At 24.2% G+C, this 21,715-nt stretch overlaps 3 protein-coding genes across 4 annotated transcripts; 2 read left to right on the top strand and 1 right to left on the bottom strand.

The window, feature by feature from the left end:
• Positions 1-82: 82 nt before the first annotated feature.
• Positions 83-13,722, bottom strand: LOC112598702 (nuclear pore complex protein Nup205). Of its 2 annotated transcripts, none has more exons than XM_025345246.1 (33): positions 13,555-13,722; positions 13,239-13,387; positions 13,011-13,179; positions 12,643-12,861; positions 12,398-12,578; positions 12,161-12,300; positions 11,843-12,093; positions 11,409-11,531; positions 10,848-11,349; positions 10,142-10,386; positions 9,862-10,071; positions 9,622-9,804; positions 9,298-9,545; positions 9,057-9,237; positions 7,920-8,079; positions 7,583-7,843; positions 7,382-7,517; positions 7,235-7,311; positions 7,045-7,172; positions 6,843-6,977; positions 6,599-6,781; positions 5,624-5,831; positions 5,317-5,576; positions 5,053-5,238; positions 4,868-4,986; positions 3,671-3,803; positions 3,483-3,615; positions 3,024-3,214; positions 2,811-2,940; positions 2,620-2,747; positions 1,894-2,071; positions 1,709-1,833; positions 83-256 (listed from the first exon to the last, which is right to left on the bottom strand). In XM_025345246.1, exons 1-33 carry the CDS (start codon positions 13,559-13,561, stop codon positions 182-184), a joined length of 5,754 nt encoding a protein of 1,917 aa, XP_025201031.1. In that variant the 5' UTR covers positions 13,562-13,722; the 3' UTR covers positions 83-181. The 2 variants fall into 2 exon arrangements, with proteins under 2 accessions (XP_025201031.1, XP_025201033.1); XM_025345248.1 differs by having other exon boundaries at positions 5,317-5,567.
• Positions 13,723-13,949: 227 nt separating this feature from the next.
• On the top strand, positions 13,950-15,702 carry LOC112598881 (DNA-directed RNA polymerase III subunit RPC3). The gene has a single exon (XM_025345539.1). It carries the CDS (start codon positions 14,219-14,221, stop codon positions 15,671-15,673), a length of 1,455 nt encoding a protein of 484 aa, XP_025201324.1. The 5' UTR covers positions 13,950-14,218; the 3' UTR covers positions 15,674-15,702.
• Positions 15,703-17,801: 2,099 nt separating this feature from the next.
• LOC112598900 (glutathione hydrolase 7-like) lies at positions 17,802-21,280 on the top strand. The gene is made up of 8 exons (XM_025345565.1): positions 17,802-18,050; positions 19,084-19,238; positions 19,300-19,451; positions 19,519-19,704; positions 19,774-19,958; positions 20,332-20,556; positions 20,620-20,701; positions 20,769-21,280. Exons 1-8 carry the CDS (start codon positions 18,014-18,016, stop codon positions 21,238-21,240), a joined length of 1,494 nt encoding a protein of 497 aa, XP_025201350.1. The 5' UTR covers positions 17,802-18,013; the 3' UTR covers positions 21,241-21,280.
• Positions 21,281-21,715: the final 435 nt, after the last annotated feature.

Below are 21,715 nucleotides of genomic sequence, written 5' to 3'. Positions count from 1 at the left end.
TTTTTTACAGGGAAATGTTGTTTTTCTATTATACTGTACATATTATAAAAATAAAATTGAGTCTTAATGAGTAATTGTATATATTAAAAATTTATACAATTGTAAATGGAATGAAAATTTCTATATAAATGTACAAAAAATAAATAAAAAGCAAAAAAGACTTCATCCGACTACTTAAGCTCTATGAACTAACAAATTGTAAAAGTTTTTTGATCCTGTGAACCATAACTTGTACAAAACTGTCTTCTGACTTGTCCTGTAACAAATTATAAATATTTATGAAATTAAATTAAATTTTTTTTTTAATAATTTTCAACATATATATAATTGTGACCTAACTACATGCAGGTGTACAAATGATTGATATGATAAACAGTTGCCCCCTTACTATTACTCAACAAAAACCAGTTATCAAAATTTAAAAATTTAAATTTCATATAAATTTAGTTGATAGGTAAATAATTCCCAATACTGTTGAAAAAGGTTTAAATAAAATTGATTGTTAAAATTCAAAAACAAATACAAGACTTAGAATTGTCAATAAATATTGAATTTTTATAGACTTTTATAAACAAGTAATACAATTTGTGAAGGTAAGATAAGTTTAAATATTTATTTTATAAGTTTATCTATCTAAAATTTAAAGAAAAAAAGTGAAGTAGAAGCTTGATTCATTTTTTTTAAACAAATTTGTTATTTTGTCATAATTCAAGCTAGTATCATAGTTGGGAACATGAAAAGCGGCGTGCAACAGCCACAATCCTAACAGTAATATCGTCTAATGGGTTCTCAAAACTCTAAAATCAATTGGTTCGCTATTTAAAAATACCTATTTTAATAATACATGTAAAAAGAACGCCGCAAAGAGAACCATTGTTTGCAGACAGGGTGAAAGTCTGTGTACAACAAAAGTCACACACCAATTTTTGTGTCTCCGACTATAGTATAAATTATTTTATACTAAAAGAAATAAGTATAAAATTAATATCTAGTTAGTAGCCAATAGGTATAAGGTATATAATGACTATATTACAATTGACTAATATTATTGAAGAATTGGAAAAATAAAAATATAAATAAAAAGTATGTAATGTGTAAACCAAGATATTAAAATCTTAAATGTTTCTGATAAAAAAAAAACAACTGCAGTATTTTTAATTTGTTCTTTCTGAACTAAAGAATACTGTTAAGAAGACACCATACATCTACATATATTGTCTCTATGTAATTGATATACTTACAGATGGCAAATATCTGTTATGTGGTTCAAATTTTATGTAGTAAAATTTGATATTGTAGTGAATTAAAATTTAAATATAATGAACACACCATGATAAAAAATAGATAATGGTCTAATACGAGATAAATTTAACAAACTAAACCCTATTTCCCGGAGTTATACAAACCTAATACAAACAGTGAGACTCATTAGATCTTGGTAAATTGTGTAATAGCTTATCTCAGAAGCAATGCTTTAGGCATAAATCAAAGTTATCATTATACAGAATAATTACATGCATATCTAGAGAGAATGGTTTGATTAGAGCTTCGGAATTAATGTTAAATACACAAAACTGAAACTGCTATATACAAAGTCTTAATATTTTACATTTATAAGTCGAAGATAAAACATACTAATGTGATGTTTTTTAAAAATACTTTGCTATACTATTAATTTTAGTGATATAATTGTTTCATAAATATTTACATCATTTGTTGCATAAAGTTTTTCAAGAAATGCTTCATTAAACACCTTCACCAATCCCTGTCTTAATTCTTTTAATTCATCAGGTGTTACACCATCTTCATCGTCTTGGTTTGAACTTCTTGATCCTAATTAACAAGGATAACTCAATTTTAATTAATATTAATTTTGTAATAAAAAACACGTACTGTTTAATCCTTTAGGACGATGAACATGTTGTACAGGACTTTGCATGAAATAATAATCTGTATGAGCCCACAAAATATACAAACATACTTCCACTATTTGCTTACAAAGTATGCGTTGAGTTTGGTCACCAATATCTTTATTTTCTAATTCATTTTCATTGTTACTTTCACCAAATAACTAAAACAAAATAATATACAATGAATATGCAATTTGAAAGTTAAAAAGATTAAAATATATGAAAATGAGTTTTAATGTTTTCGTTAAAATTATAACATGTTTAAGATGTCTTTTACTAAGATTTTTTAATAATTTGATTGTTGTTTCAATATTAACATGTCATATTTAATTTTAAGACCTATTTAAACACAAATTCAACCATGTGAAAAGATTATTTACATTTTAATGAACTGTAGCAAGTAAATAAATAAATAATGAGCAAAAAACATTTATTGAAATGTTAATTGAAATCTTTTTATGAAATAATTACTAATTTTAAAGTAATTTCTACTAAGTTTATAATTATGAAACACAATAATGATTATCAACTTTAAAATAAATATAAAAATATATTTTTAAATTAAAAATGCATTAAACAATCAAGTATATTTTTTACTCAAGCTGGAGAAAAAAATGTTGCGCAAATGGTTTGATTATAATATTGTAAACAAGAAGTTTTTTAATATTTTTAAATAAATAAAAATGTATTTAATGTATTGTATAACTACTTGAATAGGTGATTTTCTATTTTCCACTCTAGTTTTAGTGTTAAATTGCATGAAATAATGTTCAACAGTTTGAACCATTATTGTGACAATTGTACCCATTGATAAAACATTGCTAGAATTTAATTCACCTAAAATAAAATGTTATAATATATTAATAAGATAAATAAAAATAGTAAGCTTTAATTATATACCATGAGAAGTGATGTTAAATGGATCAGTGTATACAGAAACATCCAAAATCCGCCTTTTAAATTTCTGACCACTTGTAGCCCATCCACCATCCATTAAATTTGATACATAATTTAATAAGTTTAATGTTATCTAATAGATAAAATCATAAAACATTTTCAATTAACATATAATTAAAATCAACATAAGTTTAAGAAAAATATGAATTTACTAACTCTCAAATATAGAGTAACATTTGTTTCACCGTCATTTGGACTAGATTCTTCAGAACACTTTTTACGTATTGCCCGTATTATAGATAAATTAACAGAAAATCGTATTAAAGTTCTTTGCATTAACACACTATAATGATAAAATAATCCTGCAATGTCCTTGTCACCACTTGAATTTATTTCTAAACTCGTATCTATTTACATTTTACAATCAATTAATTAGATATTATCATGTAGTACCTATTAAAATATAATATATAAAGAGGTTTTCAAATTTCTTATGACAAGTGGCAGAGTTTTATGTTGATATATTACTAAGAAATAGCAATTAATTTTGTCACATAATTAAAATTTTTGTATACTTGATACTATTTACAGACAAATAAAAATAATTCCTAATATGCGTAATTGTTTTATTTATGCCAAAATTAAGGAATATGTACGTGTTATTGTAAGACTTACCATCATTAGTAACATTAACAAACAATGATGTTAATTGATACAGTTCTTTAAGATACCACTGTTCACATAACGGTGCTGAATTAGTAAGAGCAATTGTCACAGTGTCACGATGACTAATTAAATAATAGACAACCTAAAAGATATATTAAATTAAAATTATATTTTTAAATTTACAATTAATCTATTACTTGAAGTATAGAAGTCATATTTTGATTTCCAAGTGTACTTATAATTGTTTGACATAAACACATTGCTGGTGAACATATCATCATGTATCGATCACCTTCATCTGGCATGAATTCTTTTATAGAACGTTTGAAACTATACATTCAAATTAAATATTAAATTATAATGGATTTAAATAATTTGTATTCTATATTTAAGTTTGATTTAATGATTTACATTATAATATATAATATTTTAATTCTAATAGAAATAAAATTTTATTTTTTTAATTCTTAGTTATTAAAATTAGATTTTATACATTTTTTACATTAAAATACTTGTTATTTGTAATGTTTGTAATTTTGATAAATTTGGTAAAAATTATAACTTCATATATATATATATATATATATATATATATATATATATTAAACGTGCCTATATATTTTAAAAAATTGTAAACATTTTTATATTAATTTCTAACTAAAATATATTTTTGATTGTAGCAATTATTTGTCAAAACTCAAAACTTGATTTTAAGTATTATGACTTTAAATTGTTGATACTTTTTAATTAGGAACTTTAAAACCTATAAGGGACCTTGTACTAAATTTACAAGCATTTTTACATAATTATCAATATTTTATTCTCTATAGAACAAAAAAAACTATAAGAAAATAAAAAATAAGGTTTTCTATAACAGCTCAAAAAAAAGTCAAACACTTTGAAAATTATATTATACATAGTAAATGACAATACAAGCTAATTGTGAAAATTTTAGTTCCTCCAATATATGTTTCTGATTTATAGCTTAAAAAAGAAATCAATTTCATCAAAAATTTCAGTATTTCCTAAACTTTTTGTTTTTTTAATCAGAATTTTTAATTATTAAATTCTCTAAAATGTAAAATAGATCCAATTTAGTATAAAAAACCACCTTTTTAAAATCTATTTATTGTATGTACAGACGTGTCTTTTGGATTCCCAATAGAAATTACTTGCTGACTTCTGATATAGGATATTAAAATTTTTATCATAAACTAAGCTCAATTTATAATATACAACGTTTAAATAAGTAAAAATTTAAAAATGTTACTTTAAAAAAAAAAAAAAAATAAGTCCCTGAAATAACACTTAAAAAAGTATAAAAGTAAGTCTATTATTTAAATAGATTTGAATATATTTAATTCAATTAAATTAAGAAAATTTTATTTAAATACCTTGTTTCAAAATTTGGATGTGCATCAATTGCTTTTACTGATGACAAACACGCTATAGCTTGATGATTAAGTAACGCATCAGCACCAGTTGTATAAGTAGCAATTTTATTCAAAAGACTCTAAAATATAAAATATTATTACAAAATACATATTTTATAAGTTTTATAAATAATAACTAAATTTACCATTTTATTTTCATATACATAAATGGGTTTCAGGGTTTTATTTTTAGCTGAAATCAAATCTTTGAGTTCTGAATCCGATTCTAAAATGCTTGATATAATGCATTTAAGATAACCTTGATTAGATATATAGCTAATAAGTTTTGGATTGATGTCTATTAAAAGTTCACATAATGTATAAGATAGTACCTAAAACAATTATAAACAACAATTAAAAGCCAAATAGTATTGGGATAAACAATAAAATGTACACATAATTATAAATACTTTGCATATATCATGACCAGATGTTAAGTCAACACAAATCACTTCCAAAATTCTTTCACTTAAGTATTGGTCAAAATTTAAAGACTTAATAAACTTAATGGACTCAGAATCAAGAATCTGTTTACTAGTAGAAGTAATTAAAATACTTTTTTGTTTGAAGTTTCCATTAGTTAGAGTTCGACTGTTAGTAGCCAAAAGATTAATCAATGCTATTAACGATGAGTATAAGCTTGCTCGTAATTTTTGAGAACCTAAAATATCTTAATTAATAGTAGTATATTATTAATTTAAAACATATAATATATACCTGATTGTTGTATACATTTAAGTATATTTTGTAACATGCTAGAATAAACACTAGACTGTCCAGTAACAAATGACCCTAAATTAAGGTCAGGATTTGCAACACATAGCTCCAAATGTTGGTCAATAGTATTTTTTAAATTTATTAATAAAAGTAATTGAGAATTTGTGATGAGTGTAGATAAATCTGACATTTGTGGATAACGAATCACCTAAAATAATAATTCAAAATAAATTTAGACATTAATGTATACACTAAAAATATATATTTAATTCATAAATATATTTTAACAGTGATTATCTGGTATAATAGCAATAAAAAAAATAATTTATAAATAAATATTAGTAAAAATAAATTACTGTACTAAAAATAATTTAAATCATTCTGTACATAATAAATCAAATAATTTTAATGTTGAGAATTTTTCTTACATGCATACATGTAAATAGAAACCTGGACAAAAAGTCCAAAAACATAAATTATTCAATTTATAATATTAAAATTTAAAAAAAAAATAATTAAAATGTATATTTAATTTTTTTATATTGCACTGTATTTAATTTTATTTCTCATACTTATACAACTGTAATTATCAAACACAAAAAGTCAAAATTCAATAAAAAAAACCAATAGGTATATCAATCCTACATTAAATTTTTGTCAAAATGATAAATGATATTTGTAATTAAATGCATAAAACATAATACTAATTGATATAATAATTGTAAAAGAAAATTATTCAACTTAAATAATTTTATATTTTCTGACATTTTGTGAAACTTGAAAAATATGCTCAAATTTTTGAAATCTGATAGTAAAACGAATACGGATATTTTTAATATCGTATTTTTTAACTAATTACTAATTAAGTATGTGATTAGATCTGATGCATGATTTTATCAACAATGATATTAATTTCAATTTAAAATACTTATTTAAATTTAATGAAAAATGTATTTAATACAAAAAGTTAGTTACCTTGCTTTGTAGGGATACTAAAAGATCAATGACAAATGTGAACCGTTGTTGAAATTCCATAGATGGTAAGTTAGCCATGCTGAATATAACAGCAGTCAATTGATGCCAAGCATCAAAATACTTTACCATACAACTAACTTGAAGGCGCTTATCATTAATTCTTACAGCATATGCCAACAACTCCTAAATTATATTGCATTAAAAATATTATTAATTAAATACGAAAAAATTAAATGTTACTGACTTGAATTTCTTGAAGCAAACTAGTTCTAACAGTAGAAGAACTATCAATTGATTTTAATTCATTCATAAGTATAGAATGCAATTGCTTAATATCTATTAATGGAACTTTACCCGAAATTTCACATTCACTTAATAACTGGAATACAATTAGAATTACATATTATTAATATTAACAAAAATAATATGATTTTTATATATATTACCTGATTGATGAGTTTTGACTCGAGATATTTTAGTTCAGGCATATCATCAAAAGTTGTTTCAAATTCAAGATCCACAATTTCTAACAAGCTTAGTAACTTTTTACCATCATCTTTACTATCATCTTGATCTATTTAAAAAAAATTATATAAATAAATACATATAGCTTAATAGTCTTTTAAACTATTTTACCATGATCTCTAGTCAATGTTGAATGATCAAATAAATTACTTGATGATTGAGATTGCAGTAATTCAGATCCAGGAGCACTTTAAAATATTATATTATATTGTTAAATTATATTTAAAAAATATATATAAAGGTTTAAATGTTGTTTACTTATTCTTTTTCTCAGTAGTTCCAATAAATAATAACACTAGTTTTGTCAATGTCATTAGCAAATTTTGATGTACGTGCATTTTTATCTCAACGGCAATTATACGTAACAGCCAATTCATTTGTATCAAATCACTACCTATTAAAATTTAGTTAATAATTAATAATTTAAGGACTTATGTAATAATTTTTAAAATTACTAACAGTTAACTTTTTTGCTAGAACTTTCTGTATAAAATGGCAATGCAGAAGCATGGCGTAAAATAAAATCACTACGAGACTTTAAATACACCAAAACTGGTTTAGAAGTTCGATTACTTGAAACTAATACATATATCAACTGGTAGCATAACTCTAACAATTTAGAATGATTTTTACTAACAGCTCCATTCTTACGGCTCTTAAGAGAATCATCTAATATATCAATAATTGAATGTAAACAATTTCTAGGATTTCCTCCAACACCTAATGAAGTATAAAAGTAAGTATACAATAAAATTAAATAAACACAAATGTCTAAATTATAAAAATTTTAACATACCAGCATTTTCAAAACAAGTCTTTTGTACGTTGTCTAAATTAAAACCAAGTAAATAATGTGCTAAATTTGGAGGTGAAGAATTTAAACACTGCAGTAACAATTTTAAAATGGATTCTTTACATTTTTTTACAGTGGACATATCATTCGATTCTTCTAAAAACTAAAAATTATTAAATTATAAAATATATTTATGTAATTAAAACTATATCAAAGTAAAATCAAATATAAATTTAAAATTAAATATCATTATTAAAATCAAAGTTATACTTGGATAAATAATCAAATTTTACAAAAATAAATTAACGTATACTAGATATTTTGAAATTTGACACAAGAATACAAATCAAATCCTGAACCTTCATACTGAAGAAATTAACATGTAAATCTTTAATCTTTGAGTTATTATAAACTCAACTTTTTTTCATTTAATAACAACATGATCTACAGCACTAACAATATAAATTTAATTTCATAAATCATCATAATTTACTAAATGATATTATGATCTGTAACTATTAACTAGATTGTTAACTTGATGTATTTCAAAACTGCTAATTGGAGACTTAAGACTTTTCATCATTAAATATATTATTGTTTTCTTTTAACTAATTATACCTTTCTATGGTATGTCAATATTGACTTATCAATTAGTAACAATAGAATAATATAGTATAATATTACAATGGTGATTTCTTTGGAAATTAAATAAAATTACTATATTACTAACAATAAAATAAATTATCTAGAGTAATATAAAAAAAAAAATCTTAAGAAATAGAGGCTGATATACTATGTACACTATAAGCTTAGAATTTATTTTTTATTGAATTCAAACTAAACAGATCCAGTCATATACAATAAAAACCTATTATTCAGCAGAACAAGTTTTTCATTTTATATAAAATTGTATTTAAAAGACCAGAGGCCGAACTGTACTCCACGTACATTTAATGAATACCAGGTTTGATAGATTATATTATCCATACTTCCTGGAATCTGGTCTATTTAAAGTTAATATATCTAAATAATAGAACTCTTGAAATAGAAATGTTGATAGCAATTCCATAATAGAGTAAAATTTAAATTATGCAAGAATTTTATTATTTATAACTAATATAAATCTTTATTATATAATACCTTGGTTGATTCTTCTTCTTCTAAACATTCCACAAATCCATGTCTAATACCGATTGTCAGTTGAGGATTGGAAGTAAAATATGATACCATATGAGACTGTGGTATCGGATAAGAAGTTATAGTCATCAATATTCGAATAGCATGATATGCATGTTCCGGTAAATGTGTATAAGTTACAAATCTTAAAAATAAATATATATAAATTTACAAATAAAATGAAATTAAATAATGCTTTACTAACTTGGACAAATCGATTATATAATCTGGTTCATTAGTTGCTACATTAATACTAACAAGAGTTTTATGTAATCCAGTATATATAAGAGGTGATCCAGAAGAAATAGATGCATTTAAAAATGTTTGCTGCAAATATAAAGCCTGTTCTAAAAGACGTAATACAACTAATGTTGTTTTTTCCATTGCTTCTTTACCACTAAATGAGGTATACAGATCAAACATTTGACAGCCCGCATGCATTATATTTAAAATCTAAAAATGTATTATATTTAATTAGGTAATATAGAAATGTTTGTAAAATATATATTTAAATATAGAAAAATCTTACAGTTTTTAAAAAGTCAGAATTTGTACATAAGTATGTCATAATATGAAAACCAGGAGGTGGGTTAATATTAATAGAAGTATTATCTGGTAGCATAACACTACTACCCACAAAATCTGTTTGCTGAGGTTCATATTGAATCAAAAACTTTAATGCTAGTTCCAGACATAAACCGCTTACTTCCCACTTTAAAATAATAGATTAATTAAAATGTGTCAAAAATACAAATAATTAATACATTACTTTTTCATTTTGTTTTTTATAACCTCTAGAGAGACATTTTAAAAATATATTATGTAAAACAAAATTTAAGTATGGATCAAAACCAGGTGTTCGCGTATTTGAACCTAAAAGATTTGGTACTGGCTGTTCAGTAAGGGTAGACAATAATTTTAATAAAGCAATTGTCAATGGATATTCTTCATTTCGAGGTTCTAGATCATCTAATTCTGCCTATAAAAAAACATAAAATAAGTAATAATCAAATAAATTTATAAATGTTAAAAATTTAGATTAAATTTACCATAATACCACGACTTTGATAGCTGCTTATAGTTGGTACAGTTACAATTATTTGAGATGCTTCAAGAGTTTGCCAAAAATTGATAGCTATTATAGATGGAGGCGGTTTAACCAACGTAGACAATGTTAAAATTAAATCTGCCTTTAGAGAAATTCTTACTGGACATGACACAAGTCCTAATAAAACTGAAAGTGTCTCCCATTCAGAACGGTCCACAAATGTTACTTTTGACTTAACACTTTGTTCTAAAAAAATAAACCCATAATTACTCATAATATATAAGTTTTACATTAACTTATAGAATATTATGCAGCAAGGAAGATAAATATGCTATAAGTTGCCCAAGATTGAAATTTCCTTCCCTCAAGAGTGGCATACTATATTAGTCAAGGTTTTGATATTATATTAATTCATAATGAACTGTTCTTACTATTCTCAATACCTCAATTTGTCAAACTTTCTCATAGAACATTCAAGGATCAAGTTAGTAACTCACTTATTAACTAATAATTGAAATATTTAAAAAAAACATTCATGTTTATTAATATGATTTAGACAGTAATTTTTCTTTCTATAGTTAAGAGAAAAAAAACAAACTATCAGCCAGATAGAAAAAGATAATCGTTAAAACACATTAATTGAAATTGAAAATTAAACATTCAGAACAAATATAAATGAGATTTTAACAGAAAATAATAGTACTAACCTGCTACATTTCTGATTAATTTAAGTACAGCTTGAAGTCCTTGAATTTCAAGAGCAGTAATACCTTTTTGATGACCTCTTTTGTACACCGTATCAGTTGGAGGAATATTTTCTTGTCTTAAATTAGTATAATACCTCAAAAAAGTTTTGAAAAAGTGATCCCAGGTAAGATTTGAATTAGTTGCATTAGAATGAAAATGATTAAATACGTTTTCAGCTCCAGTTTCAGATGTTGCTAATGAGCTTAACATATTTAAATAAGGAACAAATAACATATGAGGCAACATGTCACCAGTTTGACAAATAAATCTATATAATGATGCCTGAAATTTTTGAGTTGTTAAAAATGACGACATCTTGATTGTTTTTAATTGTTCACGAGATGGTGGCCAATAATCTAAATTTAAATTCAATTCTAATGGATCTTTTGCATACAATGCTGCCATCAACATTAATAGTTGTTCAAAATGATTTTCTTCACTTGTTGGAGGTTCTAATCCTTCCTAAAAATGCAATTTATTAAAATTATTCACAAAAAATATTTTTAGGATTAATTAATTACTTGGTAATAAATTAAAATTGTATGTGCTATTTCATCAGATTTGTTTCTAATTTCTTTGACAGTATGTGGCATCATAACAATAAATTCGGTGATCAATTGATGAAATTTTTTTATCATGAATTCCTAAAAAATAAATTTCATTTGTAAATTATATTATTCAATAGTTTTATCTTGTGGTACAAATTATAGATGTATTAATTTATCAGATATTGATATTGCCGATTTTGTTGAAAAGTTGAGAAGTGTAAAAAACAATGTCACGATAATTTTGGAAATATAAGTATGTTAAATTTAATACATCTAACTCATTTAGTTATTATTTATTTTTAATAAATACAAATTATCTCTAAAAAACAAATAAAACTTAAATGTTCAAAAATAACAACGAATTAATTGATTTAAACTACACAATTTAAAAAATATATGATACATACCACATAATGAAGGAATTCTGAAGGAGCAACATTTTGGTTTATAAATCTAAATACTTTAGTATCCATAGCATTACTAATTAATGTTTCATCAATTTTGAATAAATTTTTATCTTTAAATACATGTTGGGAAGAACGTAATTTTGAGAATGCTACAGCTAATCCAAACATAGCTATACTTTTTAATTCTGGCCATTCCCAATCATTTTTGGTAAGTTCAACGTATGCCGAAGATAAAAATAATTCCTTGGTATCTAAAAATTTATTTTTTACAAATTAAAAATATAACAATTAAATGTATTATATTAATCATCAAATTACCACCACTAATTTCTTGAGTATTATTCATACAATCTAAATCAATAGCGTATAAAAATGATGTCACCATAAATAAAGGTACTTTACTGATGACTCCATGCGATTCTACATCTGGTTTTATCTTTTGTAAATGTTGTAATAAACTAAATAAATTAAATTTTATTATACATAAAGGATAAACACTTTAAAAGTAAATTATAGTATTTGATTGAAATTTTAAATCAAAATGTTATAACTTACCTGATTAGTTGTTGTTTTGACAAGCCAAATTGAATAGAATAGTAAAATACACATTCTGCTAACATAGTACGAATCTCAATAAATAAGCTTACAACAAGTTGGTGATGTTTTGGACCACCAATTGCTTTATTTTTTTGAAGTAATTCAATTTCTTTAGTTAAATCTTTGTTCTCCAATACAACTAAATTAAACATTAAAATGTTTAATAAAAATACAAATAAACTTAAAATTAGTATAATAATTACTTAAAATGTTAACAAATAATCCATCGTTCATTAGTTGATCAACAAATTGTCCAAGATGCTGTGCACATGCTGGATCTACACGTGGCATCCAAGTACGACCTGTGCTTCCTTCAATAAGAAGTCTTAAAGAAGATGCTAGCATGCGATGTGCATTATAGTATAACAATACTGCTACTAATCCTCGGCAGAGTTCTGGATATTTTGGATTTTGGTATCGAGCTATTTAAAAAAAAATAAAACCATATTTAATTTAATATACATAGAAAATAACCCAATATTAATAAAAAAAAATTATAATTTCAAATAAACTCTACATATGTTTATACTTAAAATTTGTAAACTAGGTATATAAACAGATATTCAGTTACCAGTATTTAAAAGTTCTAAAGACATGAGTTCATCCAAATCATACATATCTGAAAGAATAAGCACTTCTTCGGCCATATCTTTGGGTAATGCCAACATTTCAAATTTTTGAATTGGCTTCCCATCAGTCAAAACTTTCATTATTTGTTCTCGACTTTTGACATTTTTTGGCTAAAATTATTTGTTTTAACTTAAAAATGTACAATTAAAATCTTTTAATAAAAACTTACTGGATTCTTAAATACATTCAAAAAATGTGGTTTAGCAGCACGTAAAATACGTTTTAAAAATGCTACATTGGGCCTTTCATTTGTAAAAATATTCTCTAATACAGGTAATAACTCTGTATATGGTGACCATGAACTTTGCAACAATTCAGCTAAAAAAATTAGATAAATGTTATTATATACAATATACAAGAGTATTCAGTTCAATTTAAAATATCTAATAATGATTATCATAGTTAATAACAAAAGGAAACAAATGAAATGGTAAACTAAATAAATTAGAACTCTGCTATTTTATATAAAAATCTAAATTACTTACACTCCATGCTTTAGAATTTAGATGGCTATAAAAATGTAAGCAGTTTCTGCAGTTAAATAATCTAACGGTTTATTTTTAACCAATACTCAAAACGGATGCACAGAACACTCATTTCATATTAAGACTTATAAAATACATATATAGCACATAACATACATTAATATATAATATAAGTAATGTAATAAAATGAAAACAAAAAAATGTATACGGCTAAACTATACAATTATTTTTGAGGTTATGGCGGTTAATTTTCTATCAATATCGTTATCAGTCATGGTATCACTTTATTACAGATCTTCGGACCTATTCTATGTGACTGTCGATCATGCCGCAGAATGAAAATAAATATTCTGTGACTATACCATGATTAAGATTTAAGATAGCACATACTATCCCATATCCGACTATCGTAATATCAGTACTATTGTATTATTGTAATTATTACTATTTACTATTGTATTTCAACTATTTTCTATTCTCGTCTTTGATCGTTACCATAGATCACGATTTTAAATTGTGTGTTTACTATTTACGCGTGCGGCGTATCACCGTGCAGCGTTCGGTGTAACCATAAAAATAAATGATAGTAAAAATTGATTAATTTTTTAAATTGTATAGTACATTTTTTATATTAAAAATTAAAATATTTTGAATTAAGATTAACATGTCATCTGATTATTGTCGTATTTGTACATGTATTTTGCGTGATTACTTTGGTCAAGATGTTTCTGAAATTGCAAAACCTTTACAATGGGGCCAGAAATCTCTGATGACTTTGTATACCATGTTGGATGGAAAATATCCTCGGCACTTGATACAGGAAACTTTAATTGTGTTATTGCAATTCAATTTTGTATCGGCAATTTGTAATGTTCACTCAGTACAAATAGAATATAAATTGAATATGGAAAATATTCTAATGATTTTAAGGTACCCAAAATATTTATCAATTATTAAGAGAAAATTTGGTAATCAATACAAAGAACTTGTTGAAACTTTACTTTGTCTTGGTCGTGCTTCTTTATCAAAAATTGTAAGTGAATGTATTAAATTACAAAATAAGACTGATGATTTGTACAATAACTATTGGGATAAAGCTATTGAATTAATAAGAAATGAATATTTTAAAAGAACACCCACTTATGTTGTTTGGACTGAAGTTAAGCAAAATAAATTATTTATACCACCAACAAAAAATCAAAAAGGTGAGAAAAAAATTTTGTTTACTCTCAATTTTAATAAGTTTCATCAAGACATGAGAAATAAAATCATCATAGATGCTGTTGTTAGAACATTTGATGATACAATTGTAGGAGAAGTAATGTCTACAATATTAAGTCAATGTGCTGACAGTAGTGCACCAGTTTCAAACCCTATTTCATTGCAATTAATTAGAAGTAATTTATCTGTTGGTCATAATTATTTATTAGAATATATAACAATGATTGAAGAAGATCCTACTAAATTTTTATCTAAATCTTATGGTACAATGTGTAACATAACTGTTAATTTTAAACAAATAATAAATTGTTTAAATGATTCAATTATGGACCAAGTAGTAAGCTATAAGTTTGGTGAGAGTTCTGCTAGGTTATTTAGAGCGACTAGAAGCAACAAACTTTTAGAACTTGAACGTCTCCAACAAACTGCTTTAATACCAGACCGTGAAACAAAAACATTAACATCTGAACTATTTATGAACAATTATCTCCAAGTTCAAGAATTAAGAAAACCAAATACTCGTTTAGGTCGAAATGATGGAAAATCTTTTTATTTATACCATTTAAATGAACGTCAACTACATCAAGAATTAACAGAAGAAATATTAAAAATGATTGGGAATTGCATGATGTGGAAGTTTAAAACTTGTGAAGATAATAAGAGATTACTAAAAAATAAAGCTCGATTTGATGGTATGGTTCAAGGACTACAAGATAAACAGGAAGCAGACAAGGATTTTTTTGAAGAAGCTATGGACAATTTATTTTCCCCGAGTGAACGAATATTGCTTGACTCAATAAATAGACTGTTGCGCAAGTGTCAGCTAAATATTATGAGATTAGATGTATGTTTATTCTTATTTCATAATTATAAGCGTTACAATGAAACTGTTAAATAATTGTTTTTGGTTCTATAACTGTATTTTCATTATTGTAGATTATTTCTTTAGAACAATTTAATAAATTGATAATCTGCTACTTTAAATTTAAATTCTTAACTATTTTATTTTATTCCTAAATCAAGTTATATTCTAATTAGTGATTATTTATACAATTTTGGTTTATAGCGATCATAATATAATACATGTTAAAAAGTTAAATGTTGATAACATTTTTTTTTAATTTCTCAATAATTCAGTAAGTTAATCAAGGTAGACAGTAGATTATAGTTTATATTCTTATTTTATGTTGTTTAAAATTAATAACTATTAAATAACAATTTCTATGATAATTGAAAAAAACATAGTATATGACTAACGAAAGATATCACAGTTCCACAAACAAAATTAACTAACTTTGAAACAAAAATTGATTTCTAAATCTACAGGTCGATACACTTAACCAATTATTGAAAATTATCTGAATATGTATACTAAGAAAGTGTAACAATTTAATTTGTTATTTGAATATAGAATAATGAAAATCAGTCATTACCTAACAGCTAACCTATCTACAATCTACTGTGCTATGATGAATATAATGTAAATTGTAATGGATGTGAGATACTCAAACTTGATAACTTTTATAACTTGGAACATACCTAAAATAGATATTAAATATTAAATACATGGATAGAAGATCCCAAATCCTTATTACATAGATATTTAAATATTCAAAATTACGCGACTATGCGAGAGAAAATAGATTGTATGAGATCTACATAGGATGACTAGAATAATAAAAAAATTTATTCTACTAAAAAACAAATTTTTTTATGTCTGAGTACAATATAATGTATGTTAATTAAATTGTTATTAATGTATTTTGTTATATCAATTGTACTTTGAATTTGATTTAACTAATTTTAACAATTATTTTTTCATACTAAGTAATTTATTAATGGTTCAATATGTAGGTACCTATCAAATGTCCAAGCATAAAATAATTAATCAAGTTGACCGATGTAATAAATTAGTGAATAATAAAATTGTGGTAATACTTATTGCTATTGCTTATTGCTTGTCAATAACAAGTAACAATCACGGAACATGGCCAATTTTAATCTATAAATAGATCTGCTACACTAACCACGGTTTAGAAAATATCTTTTATAACGTCGTGCTTTAAACATAATAATTATTAAACGACAATTATTGTTGTATGCTGTATGGCAAAAATGGTAATGGCCAGTACCACAAAGCTTAAAGGTATTAAAATTAACTAATGCTAATGTGTATTGATGATTAACATTAAATTCCGATACAAATTGGAAGTCCCAAAAAAAATTTTTGGGATACAAGCCCAAATTTTAGAAGTTGGGACAATCCCGTAATCAGGCGCATACACAAAATAATATTTGGGAGAGGGGGTTTGGTTGTACATTTTCATACATGATATTATATACAAAATTCGTATTACGATGTTAATGCTGGCAGCTAAATAAAAATTAACTAATAAATAATAAAACTATTAATTCCTGAAAATCCGTGGGGGGGGGTGAACCCCTAAAACACTCCTTTGTATACGTACCTGCCCGTAATGAGATCTATAAATATTAAAATTTATAATTATATTTTTGAGCATTCGTTCTATTTGCTATAATTATTAACTTGTAGACTGAAATTTTTAACAAAAAACTGCGTGGCGAATGACAATACCTTTGATTTGTACTAAAAATATTATCCTCAACCTTTTTTTAAGATTTTTATATTTTGTTTTGATTTTTTCAAAGGTTCCACTCCAAATAATAATTAATGTATTTTTCGAAATATTTCATTACGCACAATTTACTATAAAATGTTAATTAAAATGTCATCATTTCATGTGATATATATCTATGTAGGTATATTTATGTCTCACAAATAAAATAAAATCTTATTTCGTTCTAGTAAAGTCAGTAAAGAGGATGGTTTGTTACTGTATCCCTTCTATAGTTCTCTATTTTCTATGAAATCATTCATATTTCATATTAATTTAGTGGAACGTGTCACACAACATTGTTATCTATAGAACTATTATCACAAATACAGAGTACCTACCTACTTTAACTAAATAGTATTTACTATTTACTGAATTTGAATATTGATGATGTATAATCTTAATAATCTTATTATTACTTAGATCTATTAATCATTAATCTGTCACGATGGTCAATGATTCTATCTTAAATATTATTTTGTGTATATATCAGTAATCACATATTCGATTAAATATCAATTTTATTCAATTTTTTAGTTTAATCAATTATCCATTTATTGGTTTAAAGAATTATATTAATTCAGAGATGTGAATAGTCTACGATGGATGACGACACAATTGATAAATTTACCAGTCAATGTATGAGTCTATTTTGTTTATTGTCATTAATTATTTCTATTTCATTATTGAAAATAATTTATATATTACTTATACTTTTCAACTTAAATAAAACTTGTTGAACTATAAATTAACATAAAAAAAAATCTTTTTTTCTAATTTTAATAAGTACTTATCTAGTATTAGTAAATCAAGACCTATAATGCTTTTATACATATTCTATATTTCTATGTAGTAACTATAAGATATACATAACTGTATTATAGTACAGGTTCATCAAAGTAATAAATCAAGATATTAATTTATTTTATTTTATTGACTTAGAATATTTTTTAATATTTAGAAATAAATTAATTTTCCAAAAGTAAAATAATTTTAACATTAGTCCAGATTTATCTTTTTATTACTTCTATAATATTAAGTGCTAAATGTTGCAACTATTGTATTCCCTTTTGGTTATATTGGTTTGAGGGTTGTTGATTTATCTTCATTATGGAAACAGTTATATTATTTCAGAATGAATCTTAGAGGATTTTGTTAGGCATTAATCAAATAGGCTTTTCACTTAACTAAATACTTTTATTGATTATACAAATTCACATGAGTTGGGTATGTAGAACAAAATAAAACTGCCGGTGATGTTTATTCAATATATTATTTTAGCGCCAATATGCCTCACGTTAAAATGCTTATTCTGCTTATTATGTTTATACTATAACCAGGGGTTCGTCACACAACTGAAGTCTAAAAATTATTTTCTCTAACTAAATTTTAAAAAATAAAATTTTTATAGCAAATTAAATAATGTAATGATTCCTACGTAATAGTTGATAATACTAACAATACCTACTAATTACAATGAAATTATATACTATTTCTTTGATTATATTTATATATATATATAATATATATATATATTTAAATGGTTTTAATTAAACCTTTTAAGCAATAACTGATTCAATAACTATTAATATTTACTTAAAAATGATTTTATCCATTAAGTCTACATTTTTTATGATGTACTTATTTATATTTTAACTATATATTATTTTAGCTGTGTATGATCATGATGGAAGTGAAAAGACACCACTTTATAACAAAAACAACAATGAAAAAGCTCTTCTTAAATTAATTGTAGCGTTTTGTATGGTATTTTGTGTTGGATTATTATTTATTTTATTAATTCACATTCATTATGGATCAAATCAGGTATAATAAATTTAAATGTGTATAGTAAAAAGTATAATTACATTTTTTTTTAATTTTAAAGTTAGTACCTCATGGAAATGTAGCAAGTGATAATGATCAATGCTCTCAATATGGAATTGATGTACTCAAAATGGGTGGTAATGCAGTTGATGCAGCAATTACTACTGCGTTATGTAACTCTGTAACACTACTTCATCTTTCAGGATTAGGAGGGTAAATAAAATGAAATATAATTTAAATATTATACAGTTATTTTAAAATAATCTAATTTTCTGTTTAGAAATGGTGTTATGGTGGTATACGATCATCGGACTGGAATAGGAAATACAATTGATTTTAGAGCTACACATAGTTCAAATAATATTATCGGAGTACCAGGTTTTATAGCAGGATTGTTTTATGCTAATGTAAAATATGGAATTCTTCCTTGGAAGACGCTAGTTGAACCTTCCATAAACCTAGCAAAGTAAGAAAAAAACAATTTGCAGATAATTGTATAAGTGTATTTATAAATATATTATTGTATTATTTTTAGGACGGGTATAACTGTTACAGAAAGTTTACTTGAGGCAATTAATCAGAATACCTCTAAATTAGTTGAAGATGAAAACCTTAAACATTGGTTATCCATAGTATCAAATAGTTCACTTGGTCAAATAGTTAAAGCACCAAATGGTCTTATAAAAACTCTTACTTTAATATCTTTACATGGACCTATTGGTAAGTAATAAAAATGGGATACTACATCAATAATACTGCTACTTTTGTATTATATGTATATTTGTAGCACTTTTTTATTTTAAATAGTTAACATGTTCTCATAGATAAATCATAAATGACAAATGGATAAATAAGTGATTATGTTAAACTTGGTACTGTTTTTTGTTCTATAAGGAATTAGATATGATGTGTAATATCTATGTAATAATTATTTATTTATAAACAATTTATGTACCAAGGTTATTGCTTTAATAATATATTTTATAAATGTGAAACAAAATTAATATTGATATGGTACCTATTATTTAAATATTTAAAAAAAAAAAAAATGTTTTATTTAAATATAATACATTGATTTTTTTTTTTTTTTAAGAATTTTATAAAGAAATGTCTAAAGAATTGGAGTTAATTTTAAAGCCAGATGATGTAATTAGCTACCAACCTCTTATTTTACCAGTATTAAAACAAAAATTTATGAATTATTGCATCATAACTTCAAATAAAGGTACTGGAGGACCAATTTTACAGAAAGTATTAAGTAAAATTAATAATACTAATACATATATTGAAGATTTATCATTATTAAATAGTTTTAAAGGTACAAAATTTGAAAGCTTATAATTTATTAATTATTTAATTAAACCCATGATTATTTTCAAAGATTTAGGAGATAATTGGGATCAAAATTACGGATTACAAGTTTCAACTACAGATGTTTTTGATCTTTATGTAACTATTATTAGGTATTATACTTACTACTTATATTACATAGAATATGTATTCAGATTTATTTTTTAATTTTTTTTTTAGCGGTCTTGGTTCTGTCTTTGGATCCCGCGTTTTAACTAATTCTGGTTATATACTGAACAATGCTTTGAATTTAAATCTCAAAGATAATATGCTAAATCAAACAGAACGAGTTAAATCATTACATTTGCCTATTATTGCTGTAGAAACAGGAAATGTATGCGGAAGAAGATTAATCTCAGGTGCTGCTGATGTACGTGATGGTACTCAATTACTTTTATCAATGTTAAAAACAGACCCACAAGACATATTAAATGTTAATACTATTCCTCGTTTTCGTTTAAAAAATAATGATGTTGGAATTGAATATCCAAATAATATAACTAAACAATTTTCAAAGTTATTGTTAAATTCTGGATTTAATTTATCTAAAGCAACTTTGCCATATCCTACTTCTAATATAATACAAAAAGAGGAAGATAGATCTATTGCCTTCTCGGATTCTCGTGGATCTGGTAAATCTTATACTTTATAGTATATAAAAATTAATTTCCTAAGTAAATGTTACAACATTATGTATATAATTTATTTTTTTAAACAATGAATTGTAATTTATGTTTTATACTTAGTATAAAATATAATTTTTTAAGTGAACTTATGTGTATAATAAATAATACATGATATGGAATATTTTTAATATTCTGTTATTCTACATCTTGTGGCTTTTTTATTGGAATATGTTTGAAATATAATTGATCATTAATAAGTATAGTGTGGGATCGCATAGGGAAATTACTTTTAAACATAAGTTTACCTGGTAAGACCAATATTATAATTGATAAATTTTATTTCATTGATATATTAGTATATGTTCACAAAAGTTTTTGCAATGGAACAATTACAACTGACAACAACATAATTAGTTTTAAGAAAATAAATTAAAATAATATTGTACAAGATTTAAATATGTTAAATATGAAAATAATTTATAATATTTATAAAACATAACT

Source organism: Melanaphis sacchari, unplaced genomic scaffold (assembly GCF_002803265.2).
Source record: "Melanaphis sacchari strain LSU unplaced genomic scaffold, SCAv2.0 Contig4_pilon_pilon, whole genome shotgun sequence".
Classification (NCBI taxonomy): Eukaryota; Metazoa; Arthropoda; class Insecta; order Hemiptera; family Aphididae; genus Melanaphis; species Melanaphis sacchari.
The sequence above is the reverse complement of the archived record's forward strand: the minus strand, read 5'-3'. Positions and strand labels throughout refer to the sequence as shown.

Excerpts from the sequence above, each read along its gene's own strand:
- LOC112598702 (XM_025345246.1), bottom strand. Across the intron at positions 9,238-9,297 it reads TATATAATCGATTTGTCCAA|ATTTGTAACTTATACACATT; the intron begins GTTAGTAAAGCA and ends TTTATTTTTAAG. Across the intron at positions 3,616-3,670 it reads ATATGACTTCTATACTTCAA|GTTGTCTATTATTTAATTAG; the intron begins GTAATAGATTAA and ends TATATCTTTTAG.
- LOC112598881 (XM_025345539.1), top strand. The coding sequence starts at position 14,219 with ATGTCATCTGATTATTGTCGTATTTGTACATGTATTTTGCGTGATTAC.
- LOC112598900 (XM_025345565.1), top strand. The coding sequence starts at position 18,014 with ATGGATGACGACACAATTGATAAATTTACCAGTCAAT. Across the intron at positions 18,051-19,083 it reads TGATAAATTTACCAGTCAAT|CTGTGTATGATCATGATGGA; the intron begins GTATGAGTCTAT and ends ATATTATTTTAG. Across the intron at positions 20,557-20,619 it reads ATTATTAAATAGTTTTAAAG|ATTTAGGAGATAATTGGGAT; the intron begins GTACAAAATTTG and ends TTATTTTCAAAG.